Here is a 14,152-nt window from a genome sequence, read left to right on the forward strand (position 1 = left end):
TGTGAAAAAGAATCCTTCATCGCCACTCTATAGCTTTGGGTGTTATTACCAAAGGAACAATAATTGAAGTGAACATGAGCGAGGTGGGCCTTGTGACACGAGGAGGCAAGATTATTTGGGGTCAATATGCCCAGGTAACCGACAATCCTGAAAATGATGGATGCATCAATGCAGTCTTACTAGTTTGACACACTTCATACAATAACTTACTACACTTATTGAAGACTACAGACCAATCAGGAGAACCATAACATGAAAACTGCTGAACAGCTCTCCTGACTACATTCATCAAGAAAACTACTTATTAAATTGTAAAAACATTAAAATGACCCAGTTTTACAAATGATCTTTTATTAGGGGTCTGCTAAGGGCTTACGTGTTAGTGAGATTGAACCTTTTGAAAAAGTAAACATAAGTATTTGCAGTAAAGAGTGGGTACTTAGCAACACAGATCTCTCATTTTAAAAAGCCACCAGTATTTAAAGTCAGTGCAAACTTAATTTAGGGGTCTAGGCCTAGGAAAGCTGCTGAAGCTATCTACCTCATCATTTTAAAAAAGTAATGTTTAAGTTCATTCTCAATATAGTCCATTTATAGTACTTTAAGAATGGCATTAGAAGTTTATTTAGATAATTCCAACTTAGTTGCACTGATGCCCTGAAAAGAAACTTTATTTGTGGTTAAATAATATAAAAAGGCTATGTTAGGTGTGCGTCTCAAGTTTTGTGATCTGATTTAAATGCTCATGGCTTGAAAAAAATAAAATGAAAATTAGGTTTGTCTACATAAATATAAAAACTATAATGGTCTAGAGCATCCACACAATTTTCAGGTGATGGGATGTCAGCACATTTCAAAACTTAGAATCTAAAAATATTTATGCATGAAATCTGAGCCATGCAAAACCAAAAGACAGTCAAATTGATCAGAATTATCAAGCAATTCTAAACAGTATTTATCATTACTAGATATCTTCCTAAACAGCTACTGAAACTCAGAATTTAAAGCTGTATCTTGAGAAGCTATGGCCTATATCTATAATAAATAATTACCTTTTAAATTTCTTGTTATGTAAGTATATTGTTTCTGTACAGAAAGCATGATAAGAGCAGAGTTGAGAAGAGATATGGAGATCTCTATTCAAGAGAGTATTCCTTTATACAACATTTAAATTCTGGCCATTTGGTTTTACATTTCCTGTGAATATATGTTACAATTTATCGTTTGTCACCTGTTACATTTACAACAATGCAGAAAGAGTTAGCCAGCAAATTAAATAGAATAGATATAATTCTAGACATAAGTCAAAAGTTTGCTCTGCATGTATGTGGCTGGCATCATTTTTCTCAGAATAGATTTTAATTCTCAATAGTGATGCATTGTTTGGCTCCTACAACTTTATTTTCTAGACAGGAAAAAAAGGATAATGGGTCTTCATTCAACTTCTATAATTGATTTTAAATTAATAGTGACTTTTTCACAGGCATCTCCAAGAGATACACATGGTAAGCTATTAAGTAATAATCAATTTCATAATAAATAAAAAGTCTTTGGTATTAAATTAACCTATAACTGAATTTAAATGCTATAATAAAGTAAGCCTTTCAAATTAGTTTAGCTATCATACATGACTAATATGTTTCCAATTCTGTAATTATTTACATGTATAATGTATAACACAATATTTTGATGACCAAATATCATATATCACGATCAATAGTTTTAACAATGAGTAGACTAACAATATATTGTAGTGGATTAAATATTTACACTTCAATAAATAAAGTCACTGTGAATGTTGGAAGATAATTCTAAAATATCCCTTAAAAAACGTATTGCTTTATCTTGGGAAAGTGTTGAACTAAAGTCAGAAATCCTGGGTCTTGAATTTTGGATCTGCCCCTTGTAACACGGTGAGTTTGAGGAATGAAGCCCAAGTCAATTCAATATCACTTCATTAAATATTTATGGAGCAACTCCTTTGTGCAAGAATTGGAAGACCTATTTGAAGGCAGAGGGGAGGAATCCAGTAGAGAACAAAAGCTTAAAGATGCTGGCAAGGAAAATAATTGATGCTATCAGACTCTGAGCCAGGACATATAAGATAAAGAGCACAAATGTAGGTGCTAGTATCAGTACAGAAAAGGAATATGTCCTTCCAAGAGAGAGGAACTAAAATTGAAAGGTACACTAAAGATAAAGAGAGATTTCAAGTTAAGAGAAGGCAATGTAAGGAATCTCATTGGAAATAAATTTTTTTCCTCAGTAAGATGGTTTTGAGTCACATGTTGGGGTCAAAGGACAAGTGAAATGTTAAGATAGTCCAAAGAATAAAGACGGTTCCAGTGAAGAAAGCAATAAAAGGAAAAACTGACATCAAAAGTTGCCTAGAGACACTTTTGTGGGCTATCCGTGATGAAATGCAGATTTTTGTTAATTGCAATCAATATAGTTTCTTAGCATTCCCCCACAAAAAAATAAAATCAAAGCCAAACCAGAATGCTTTTGGAGTAAATCAAGAATTTCCTGTTATCGACAATGAAAACACAAAATGGGAATGGACAAAAAATGGGTGGGAATTTTCAACTTAATAATGAGTCAAATACTGCAATTGGAAGCAGGAGTGTTGAAATGGCAGCTTGTAATGTCTAAGCTAAAGAAAGAAAGTAGAATTACAACTGGGGAAGCAGGCTTAATGAAATCAAGAGTATTATCAAAATTTGTCTTAGTTTAAAAAATTAGTTGATGAGATTCAATTAAGAGGAAAGCTAAACACCCAGGTTTGGTCACATGAGATTTCAAACTTTTTTTTTTTTTTTTTGCGGAACCGGGGATTGAACTCAGGTCATTGAGCTTGCCAGGGAAGCACTTATTCCACTGAGCCACCTCCCGGGCCCCTCAAACATTTTTTTGAATGGAACTCTTTTGCCTCAAATGGTAGGTCTCAATCTTACTATCAGAACCAGTTCTTGTGTCCTTCCCAGACTCTCGCATTGAGTAAGCAAGTCAGAATTGCTGAGGTGGGAGCTAAACATTTTCATGGTCAAAAAATGACACCAGAAACTCTGATGTCTAATCGAGTTGGACATTTTGGGTCTAGATGAATTCCAGGTCTATAGTTCTTCAAATTTACAATTTGAAAAAAATTACAAAACTCTGCCTCCCACTATATTGTAGTGAATAGGAATCTAAACCCTCTAAAAAGCATTCTCCAAGACTCCCTGCACTTTGAGTCTGAATCAGACAGGACTGAAAAGTATGGAAGACACTGATGATTCAACTTCCTTTACACCATCCCATCACCCTTACTTTATTTCCTCAACTTGGATTCAAAGTGTATCATTTGTTGTTTCAATTTACAAAAGCCACCTCTGTGAATATTAAGCCAAAATAACCTTTTATTAAGTGGGAGGACAGAGAACAATGTTTTATTTATTTATTTTTATTTTTTTGTTAATTTTATCTAGAAACAAATAGCAACGTGACAGTTTCCAAACCAATTAATAGGACAGTTTCAATAATTAATACATTGTATAATGTTGTCTTCATAGTGATTATTCATAGCACAAGATGCAGACATAATATCCTGTCCGAACACAATTAGTACAAATCTTTCTTCTCATTGAATTAAGAGAAAGTAGCTGTTTATCTATCCTAATTATTTTGTATATGCAGATACAAAATGATCCTTCATTTGTATCCCTTTTTTGTTTAGTTTTGTCAGAGATAGGTATTCCATTGCCATTTAAATATTGTAAGTGTGTGAATTCAGCAAAATATTCCAACATAGTCCAGTAGTCCATAATAATAGTGGGTTATCTGTAGGACTGGCAAAGTCAGAAGTTGTTGACTTGAGCCCTTTACCGCTCCGCATATTAATATGGCTTTACTTTTCATAATTTGCTATTATACTTTTCTGCTATATGGTTAAGACCAAGATAAAGCAAGACCTATATAACAAGAAATGTAACTTTTGTATCTGCCAAGGTCAATCAAATCCCCTCAGGATTTATCTGGAACCCCTTACCACAGTTGGTAGATTCTTTGTCAGTGTCAGCCATGTGGGTGAGTCACGGCCATTGCTTGACCCATTTGCTCTCTGTGAAAGCCTGAGAGAATGTTTTTCTCTCCATGTGTCTCTCATTAGGCACACTCTACATCATCAATCATTTTCCTCTGTGGCCCTGTAATCTCCTTGAACAGAAAATTTGGGACACCACTGAGTTACAGGACATTACAGAACAGGTTCACTTATGTCCTAAGTCCTCACTGGCCTTGAAAGGCTAGGGCCAAATGTTGGCTCTCCTTGTAGCCCTTCTTTTTCTCTAATTTTAGATCTGCAACTTAGGCTGTTAAACCTCCAGAAGAGAAGCTTAATGATATTATTACCCTACAACATAGACAGTCGAGCTTAACCTCACTATCTGTCTGAATATCAAACATCTTAGATATAACATGAAACAGATATTTTACATTGAGTATTGATATGCTAAACTTTAAATCCCTACCGAATGTGAAGAAAAAATAAGTATTTTAACAATCCTGGAATAAACAATTACATATTTTTACACAGAAATTTAGAAATCTAGCCATATACAGTATTGTAGCAGTACAGTCTTATGACTTTTTTTCTTGTCTCTTGTTTTCACTTGTTACCCTTTTTTCTTAAACAAACATTTGCTTGAGAGGCAGTATAGCCTTAATTGGTATGACATTAGAAGCAGTATATATCTAGAAGACCAGAATGACAGGCATTCCAGGCATGACCCTAGTATTACACATTGCTATTCAATGCAGTTGCTTAGTTCATAGGTATCAGCATATATAGTTAGTCAGCTAAGAATCCTACCAATTAACTGCTCACTTAAAAAACCTGCTGAGACAATGTTTTATTAAATAGGACAACTTGAAATCTGGAATTGAAATGCTCTTCTGCTTTTGGAAACTGCAAGAATAAAGATGACCAAAAGCACATTCCAAACTCCCATGAAAGCTTCTCCTTACAAGCTTGTATTATCCTTTTATATTTTGGAGGAAGTCAATATCAGCGACTGACTACTCAGTGAAATAAATAAGGCTACTGAGAGCTTATAGCTGGGTCTCTGAAGATAACTATTTTTAATGTTCTCTATTACACAAAAGAGTCAGAACTCCTCAAGTTTATTTGTTTTTGTCCTGCGTGGTGTTAAGGAGAAAGTGACATGAGATGAAGGCTTAGTCACCCATTCTGGAAGAGTCAGTGATTGCAGAAGATCATACATAATGGGCAGCACCCCAGACAGGCCAGTTTTAAGATCTAACATGTACAACTCTACAATGTGATGAAGAGAATATTCTTATGGTTTTCTTGAATTACTCTCATGAAATATTTCCATTTTCCATTTACTTACTTCACACATATTTTATATGGCATTTATTTTAGTGTGATTATATGATGATAATGAAAGTAAGAAAGAGAATCAACACACACATTTGTATGTATAATCCAACTTACTGAGCATTTGCACACCTGTTCAGAAGACAGAAGACTACTGAAATAGTCTTCAAGAAATAGTTTTCAAAGCACATGTCATAAGGTATATCTAAAACCTTATTATACTAAACAAAATTTGACTCCTGACTCAAACTTTTTCCACAATTCTAATAGATCTTCCCAAACTACAAGCAAAAATTGTTAGGGTTTTGCTACCACTGCCAAATCACAGCTAGGCCAATAGTGAGGAAGAGCAGTGCCTAACGTAATGGACACAGAAGCAATACAGCCTGTATGTGCAATTTCCCAGACCTCAACACTACCTGAATGGATACCTATCTTCCAACACTAAACAATTATTGCTAGTCATTGTCATGTATTGAATCCTGTAATTGCTCTGAAATGTGTAAATGTGTTATCCTGACACTCCTAATCTCATGTTGTAGGCACCATGATTATTCCTATTTTAAAATCAATGAACTCATACAGAAGTTACACAGCCAAAAGCTAAGTCACTTAAGATAGGTTGATACATACAGAATAGAATCCAAAAGTTTGATTACAAGCTTTCTTTTTAACAAACACACAAAGAATGTTTGTATTCATAACATAAATTAGTCAAGCAAATACACTATTATGTTTCACCCAAAGGTAAACACAAAAAGCAGTATGAGTGTACGACTCCATGTATATGACAACCTGGAAAAGACAGAACAATAGTCAGAAAAGCTCAGTCATTGCTCAGAGTTATCTTCCTTCATGATTTTTCCTTCCTTTCTACTGTCTCTCCTTTCTCCTTCTCTCTCCCTACCTCCCTTTCTTGTTTCTTTCCATCTAGCCTTCCTCCTTTTTATTTTGTTTTGCAGCCATTCACTGCATGTCTACTTTGTGACAACCTTGATAAGTACCAAGCTTTAGAGTTGGTGCCAAGAGAGACACACAATAATGAGCAATAAATGATAAACACACAGAAAGTCAGGGAGATGATTAGAACATATGCATTAAAATTGATCTAGAGAGTTCCTTAGACTTGAAGGACTCAGTGGGTTAGTAGGATGGAAGACAAGGCAAGGGTGATATGAAGGAAGAAAAGAAAAGAACAAATAGGAAAAGTAACATGCACAAATATACATATAGAGCAGAATTTACTAAATGCTATTCATTTCTATTATGTCTGTAGCATTTGTATAGAAAATAGTTGGGGGATTAAAGCCAGAGAAACAATCCAGGTACAAAAAATCAAGGGTCTTATAACTAGAGAATGCAAAGTGCCAACTGCAATTGCATTTATCATGCAAAGTCATGAGAGGCAAAGCCCTGTGGCATTCACAAGATATAGCAAGAATCATAGCAGGTCAAGTCAAGATTTATACTGCATAAGACAACACAGTTATAATGATGCACATATAATAGTGAATTTAGTCATCATTACAACACTATTTAGGTATCATATCTTATTATCATATTTTATTATGACACCTTTAGAAAATCCTAAAAAACAAAAGGTAAGGCTCAGTAGATTCAAACTCAGGTCTACCCATCCTCAGTTCTGTGAGTTTTATCATGTACATTAACAAGCCTAGAAAATGTACAGCTATATTCATTTTGAATTGAACACAGAATAAACATATTTAGTTTTATTTCTAAGTGATTTATAAATGTGTAATTATTCTTCATTTGACAGTTAAGAAAGAAATCTTAAACTTGTCTAAAGTATCATACACTAGGATCACAAATACTGTAATTGGATAATATAGTATTAGATTATTGTGCTATTCAGTACTTATTTCCTATACATATTTTCCCATATCAATCAATAAAATATTCACTGTACTTCAATCTTTGACTCTAATAGAATATAACAAGGACAATAATTTTTGACATGACACCACTGGTCTTCTAAGTAGGCTATACCTGTTTGGATATTTAAAACTGAAAGGTCATCTGATACATAGACAACAGTGAAATTGAATGTAGTCAAAAGCATGAGCTTATTAGTGATCTCCTTTCAGGAAAGTGTATTGAAATAGAAAATCATACAAGTAGAACTCTTGAAAAACCATATCAGTCAAAGATCAATTATAAATATAATGTTGAACAACCAATGATAATGAGAGGCTGTGTGCAGGCAGAAACTAAGGTAAATAAGGGGAAGCAGGAAATAGATGTACGAAAGAGGTAGAGAACAGGCAGGTTTTTGTTTTTTTTTTTTTTTTTTTTTTTTTTTTTTTTTTGTATTCTAGGGAAGGGTCTACAGGGTACTCAGGGTCTCACTTATAGTGATCCACCTGTTTTACAGCCACCCAAGAATTGGGATTACAGGTACACACCACCATGCCCAGTCTCAATCGCTGTCTCAGCGTGCACCGGGGATGAGGCTGACATAGCAGACCTGGGGATCAAACCCCTGTCCCCTGGACCTGCTTGCAGGCACTTTAATCTGCTGAGATATTTGGCTGGCCTTTACTTAAAGCTTTGGTTTTTTGTTTTAACAACCCAGAAAAAAAGCTCATTTAATATGAAATCACTCATCATTCACATTGTCATACTCTTTATGTTTATTTTTATCTTCTAATTGTTTTAACTTGGTTCTTTATTCTGATATTTTTGATTGTGTAGGTGTTGTTCTTTTTGTAGCTATCATTTTGAGAGCTTCCTGAGACTTCTGTGTCTATAGAATGATGCGATCATTTTACTAAATTTGGGGACTTACTGTCACTCTTTTGTTAACCAGTTTTTGTTTTACTTCACCTGTGATATGTCTTTTAAATTACCAATTGCACCTTTCCAAAACATCTCATATTGTACCATAGTTCTCCATATTTTTGAATTTAGTTTTCAATTTTTCTGTTTTCTTTAGGTGGCATAAGTTTAATTTTTCTAGCTTCACTTGAGTGGCAAGCACAGGGTCCTGAGTTCAATAACCAGTACAGCAAAATAATAACAATAATAATAATAACAATAATGAAATTTTTTATAAAAAAGTGAAATGAAGGACATCAAGAATAAGAACAGTTTTATCAACAGTCAGAATCTATTTATCCTCATTTGAATGTCTTCTAGAATGTGTGAAACATAATAAAATATATCTTCCATCTACATGTATAATAAGAATTTCTATAATTGTATTTATACCTCTGATGTATTCTCCCCAAGATTTTCAACTGTGTCTTTGACAGGTGAATAAATAAATGTATTACCAGTTGAAAAAAATAATAATTTGTCTAACTTCAATTCACAGATACTTGTTCTTCAGGGCTGCATATGAAGCAAAGCATCTGTGATTATTTATTGCAGATTCTGGAGTTTCCAGTGATACAGTTTCTAAATGGTTCCTTTTATATGAAATTTCCATTTCCCTACTCAAGATTTTGTCTTCTCAAATGTGCAGATTTTCCTTTACAGACATATAGGAAAATGTATCAGCAAGTATCACCTGAATCATTTTGAAATGTGTTTTGCTTATTTTTTAACTGTATGTTGGGTACAACTTTTGGCTTATTTTTATGTAAATGTGTATTTAATTATATTTTGGAAGCAATCAATAATATTTAAACAACTTTATATTGTATAGTGCACTTTTGAAAAATACTACAATTTATGTGGACAGAAAATTAAATCACTGGGCTAGGGAGTTGCTCGGTGGTCTGTGTGCCTGCCTGGCAAGCAGAAGGACCCGAGTTTGATACCAGGTACTTTATGCCATGTTGGTGTGCCGGCCACCAAAACGAGGCATGGTGGTGCAAACCTGGAATCCCAGAACCGGGAAGGGCAAAACAGAAGGATCACTACAAGTCTGAGCTGTGTAGCAAGACCTTATATCAAATACATACATACATACATACATATACACATAAATGGTTTTTAAAATTTTTTAAAAGAAAATTAAATCACTGGCTATTCCTTCTGATCATATATATATATATATATATATATTTCCTTTTTCTTCTTGGATATGCTAGGTATATATTCATTTTGTATCTAGTCCCAGGGCATGATCTAAGGCTTATCTTTCTTAAGACTCCTTGTAGTCACTTCCCCATTGTAGACACTCACAAATTAAGAAGAAGTTTGTTGTGGTTAATGGTTTAGTCTGTTTTGCTGGCTCTAAGGCCTGAAAGGCTTGTTGCAAGGCCCTGGGAGGAGGCAGAGTGCTTGGACAACAGCAGCCAGGAAGCAGAGAAGAGGGAGGAGCTGAGGTTCAAGTCAGGTCATTTCCCCAGTGGCCTATGGCTTCTGACCAAGCCTACCACCTAACAGCAAGACATCTAGGTCACCTCCATTATTTTAATCACCTTCCAAAAATCCCACCTCTGGACACATGAAGATTTTGGGGAAATCCTAGTTCCAAAGTGTTTCAGGACTAATCGCCATGCCAAAGGTACTCACTCAGCAGAGTCTCTCTAGCCTAGCTGAATTCCTGTTTCATTCTGTTAGCTTTATTAACCTCAACTTTTGTCCTTAGCATAGCTATCCTCTTATAGGCATCAAAGTATTCTCTTTGTGCATTTACAGCCAGCCCTGATCAAGGGCCTGGGTAAACTGCTCCAACACATCACCCTTTCCCTGTTCTTAACTCTGAAAGCCCAGACACTTGAGCTAACATGTCTAATCTCTGCATTTTAAGGTTAGTTTAACTACAGCAATCTACTTAAATTCTTACTTTACGTGTTATAATCAAGAAAAAATAACATAGAAAGAGAATGCTTAGGCAAATGGAAGGTCTATCTAATTTTTATTTTCTCTTCTAAGAATCATACTTTTGTTTAACATGTTTTCCTGGGGAGGAAAAAAACTGTTGCCTTGAACATTTTATTTTGTTTTATGATTGGTTACAGAATGAGGGCAAGCACAGTATCAGTAATTGTCTCAAACAGCAACATGTGTTACAGACATGACATAATTGAAGGTGATATTGTCTTTTTACATTATTTACTGTTTTATTTATTTGATTGGAGTACATTTTCTATGCTAGTATCCAGGCCATAATACTGGTCTGTTTTATTTTTTTTCTTTGTTCTTGAGAAAGGTCTTGCTATGTAGACCAGGCTGGCCTTGAACTCATTTTGTAGCCAAGGCCGGCCCCAACTCTGGCAGATCCCCTGAGCCCAGCCTCCTGAGTGCTGGGGTTACAGGTGTGCACCAGCATACCTGGCTCACAATACTTTTCAAGACATACATTTCATTTCAGCCTTAATAATTTATAAGTCTGAGGGCAATCTATTTCCTGATCGGTCTTCTCTGACCCCAAAGACGGCTGGCACAGCACTTGCAAGAAAGTCACAAATTACATTTTCTTTGTAGTTTTCACTTACACTTTACCATCATTTCTTTATATTTCCTATTTGAAGATGACAGATAGTTATGTCTGCCACGTAGATTTCTCCAAATCCCTTATTCTCTTTCATTTCTGTTGCAGTTTTGTACCTTGCTACCCCACTTCTGTTCTCAGATCATCATTTTATAACCATGGTCAATGTAGCTAATGCCCAATAACATTCTGTACCTAGCTTACTCGGGCATACCTATGAGCTCACTTGGCACATTTCGCTAGTTATTGCAGCTGTCAACCATAAAAAGCATACACCTAGTGCACACCACAGACACATCCTGTCATCCAACACGTAATCATAGTTTTACCATCGTCCTCCATCCTTCCTAAAACCAAAGCCACACACCTTATATATTTTTTTTCATGGCTGCTATATCAGAATTACACTTCTAGTACTAATTTATGTGACAGTAAACTTTTTAATGTAATGTTTCTTTAACATACCATTGAAAATTTTTATATTCCAATATGCACATGCTAAGTATTAGATGCAGTTCACCTTTATTTTCTCTTTAGGATCCAAAATAAAATCCAGCACTTATCTGTAACAACTCCAGTATGGTGCGCCAAAGAGATGAGTGATACCATAAAATCCTGCAATACTTATTTACACTAATGCTCAGAAATATTAAAAGTCACATACACTTGTATTTCAATTACAAAGTCAAATGACAAGGCCAAGTCTGCATAGCAACAGCCTTGTGGTCAAGAGTCTTCAAAGGAAGGGCTATGCAGGAAGATAAAATGTGTTTGGACCTTAATTCAGTGTATCATACCAAATTTATATTTCAGAAGCATCTCTTCCATTAAGATTTTCAGAATATACTGGCAAGATGACATCCTAGAATCAGCACAAGGCTATTGTAAAATCTTGTTTGAAAAAGAATGGTGCCCTGAGATAGATCTGTGGCAAGAACCAAAGAAAAGGGTTGTTTCTGGATTCCACAGGAGGATTTGCACTGATTAACTACAAGCCAGACATGAAAGACAAATATAAGAAAAAACGAATTTTGATTTTTTTCATAGTCCCCCAAATATCACAACTGTGAGGTTGCAAGCACTCAGTCCTCACAATGTCCCTTACTCCTGACAAAACACAACTGCAAGTCTGGGGATTTCACAATGCTACCTGTCAGGTTTGATAATTTTGCTAGGACTCATAGAACTGTCAGGGAAGCTGTTACACTCACAATGTTAAGTTATTACAGAGAAACCAAGTAGATCAAACTCAGTCAAAGTAAGAGTAAAGAGCAGAGACAAGAAGGGCTCCTGATGCAAAGTTCTTTCTGTTCTTTTCTGTGGAGTTGAAACCTGTTTCCCTGTTGCACACCACAGTTTCAAAGTAAAACCTCACCTAGAAAGGTATGTTGGTTAATTTGGGATGTATACATTTCATTTGGAAAATGTCAAAAGATGGCCCATAGTGATTATTTTACTATCACTAATGATTGAAACATTCTTATGATTCAATTACTGTCCTTCACAGAAATCATAACAGGGTCAGAAATATCCAAATTAGCAGGAATTTGAAGTAGGGGTAATGTAAAGATGCAAGAATGTTGTGCTGATTCTAGAAATTCTTAGGGTGAGTGTTGATGATTCCTGTTTAGCTACTGTCATAGGCGTTTTGATTTTTAATTACAGTAAAATGTTCAAGAAGGCCACTGAGCATAAACCAAGCAGGCCCCTCAGGACCGTAGTGAACCCAGAGACTTCCTAAATTCATCACCAGGATGATGTGTGGGGCGCCTTCCACCACGCAGAGGGCCATGGCTCAGACGCAAGACCTCGCAGACTCGGTGAGGACCCAGCTTGAAGAGAAGGAAAACCGGAAGTACTCAGTTTTCAAGGCCGTGTCTTTCAAGTGCCAGCTGATGGCGGGGACCAACTACTTCATCAAGGTGGACACTGGGGATGAGAACTTCTTGCATTTGCGGGTGTTCAAGAGCCTCCCGCATGAGAACAAGCCCCTAGAGCTGGCCGCCTGCAGGACCAACAAGTCCAGGAATGACCAGCTGGCCTACTTCTAGCCCCTTGCCCTACCGAGCTCCGTGGGACTGCCGCCCTTGATCAGCTGCAAGCCCATGTTCATTACCATGATGTAAATCACCCTGCTATGCCACTCCACCATGAGAAGAATACTTCTGACACTGGATCCAAAATGTCTTTGTGTGTTTTTTCCCTCTCAATGAATGATATTGTTTCCAAGATCTACCTTTAAATATCTATTTTTAAAGTCTTTAGAAAGTGTCCATAAGGGCAGAAGACCAAGTATTGTAGGAACAATTGAAATACTGAATGACTAACTCCAGCTGGCTTAATTTATAGAGCCTTGCAAGGTTTGATTAGCACTTATGTAACAGTTACTCCTAGGAATTAATGATCTATCGAGAGTGTGAAGAATAAGCAAATCTGGATGTTTCTAATTCATACTTAATTTCATGATACAGTCTTCACATTGCTAGCATCTTACAAAACCCTAAAAACATAGAAATGGCTTTGTGTTAGGTTTTAATCACTTTATCTCAAATTTATTCATGCTCAAGCAAATAATAAAAGCACTTAATGCCCAAATATTTGCTAACTTGTTAAATTATTTGATATTCTTTGTGTCATTCAACACATACTAAATATTTAGTGTGTGTTGTGTACATACTTCTGAACAACTAGCAATTAAATTATTGCTAGACTAAATAATTTTGACTTACACTTAATCCTTAAATTATTAATCACTTTCTCTCTGAACTGAACATATAATTTATATTTATAATTAAATCTATTTGAACAAATCAAATGCATGGCAAACAGTACTGTTAATGCTCTTAATAGGCACCTTTCTTTCCCATACATATTCTTTCATGATAAATGACTCCAGCATTATTTAGTTCTGTGTTAACAGTAGAAAATCACATTAAAGATACCAAATTCTTGCAAGGAAATGATAAATCAAATGTTGACTAATATGGGAGGAAAAATGTAAATGATTTTTAAAATGATACATTCTTGTAAAGAAATTGAATGAACTCTATTTTCCTGGGTAAATATTGCCCATAAGATATTCTATGTAATGAAGGGCTGATATATATGGTCAAATAATTTAGTAGGTGCACAAAGGGACAAACCCAAATGGAGCTTGTGGGGGCTGAAATCTTTCTCCTACAAGAGGCCATGTGGAACACACTGCATCTGCTTTGGGATGAAAATTCATGCTAATTGAGCATTGTGGATTAAAGTTGATCCAGATGGGGGCATGTCTGCGCTTTACAAAATCACTCCATGTGTAGCAGAGAATCCTTTTTTCTGAGCCATTTTGAGAAAGAGCTGCCAGTAAGATATGCTATCTCGTC

General features: G+C 35.5%; 1 protein-coding gene across 1 annotated transcript; it reads left to right on the top strand.

Annotated features, from left to right (window-relative positions):
- The first annotated feature begins 12,538 nt into the window (after positions 1–12,538).
- Positions 12,539–12,835, top strand: LOC101584588 (cystatin-B-like). The gene has a single exon (XM_012516594.1). It carries the CDS (start codon positions 12,539–12,541, stop codon positions 12,833–12,835), a length of 297 nt encoding a protein of 98 aa, XP_012372048.1.
- The last annotated feature ends 1,317 nt before the right edge of the window (positions 12,836–14,152 follow it).

Source organism: Octodon degus, unplaced genomic scaffold (genome assembly GCF_000260255.1).
Source record: "Octodon degus isolate 3935 unplaced genomic scaffold, OctDeg1.0 scaffold00114, whole genome shotgun sequence".
Classification (NCBI taxonomy): Eukaryota; Metazoa; Chordata; class Mammalia; order Rodentia; family Octodontidae; genus Octodon; species Octodon degus.

Coding starts and splice junctions, on each gene's coding strand:
- LOC101584588 (XM_012516594.1), top strand. CDS start 12,539: ATGATGTGTGGGGCGCCTTCCACCACGCAGAGGGCCATGGCTCAGACG.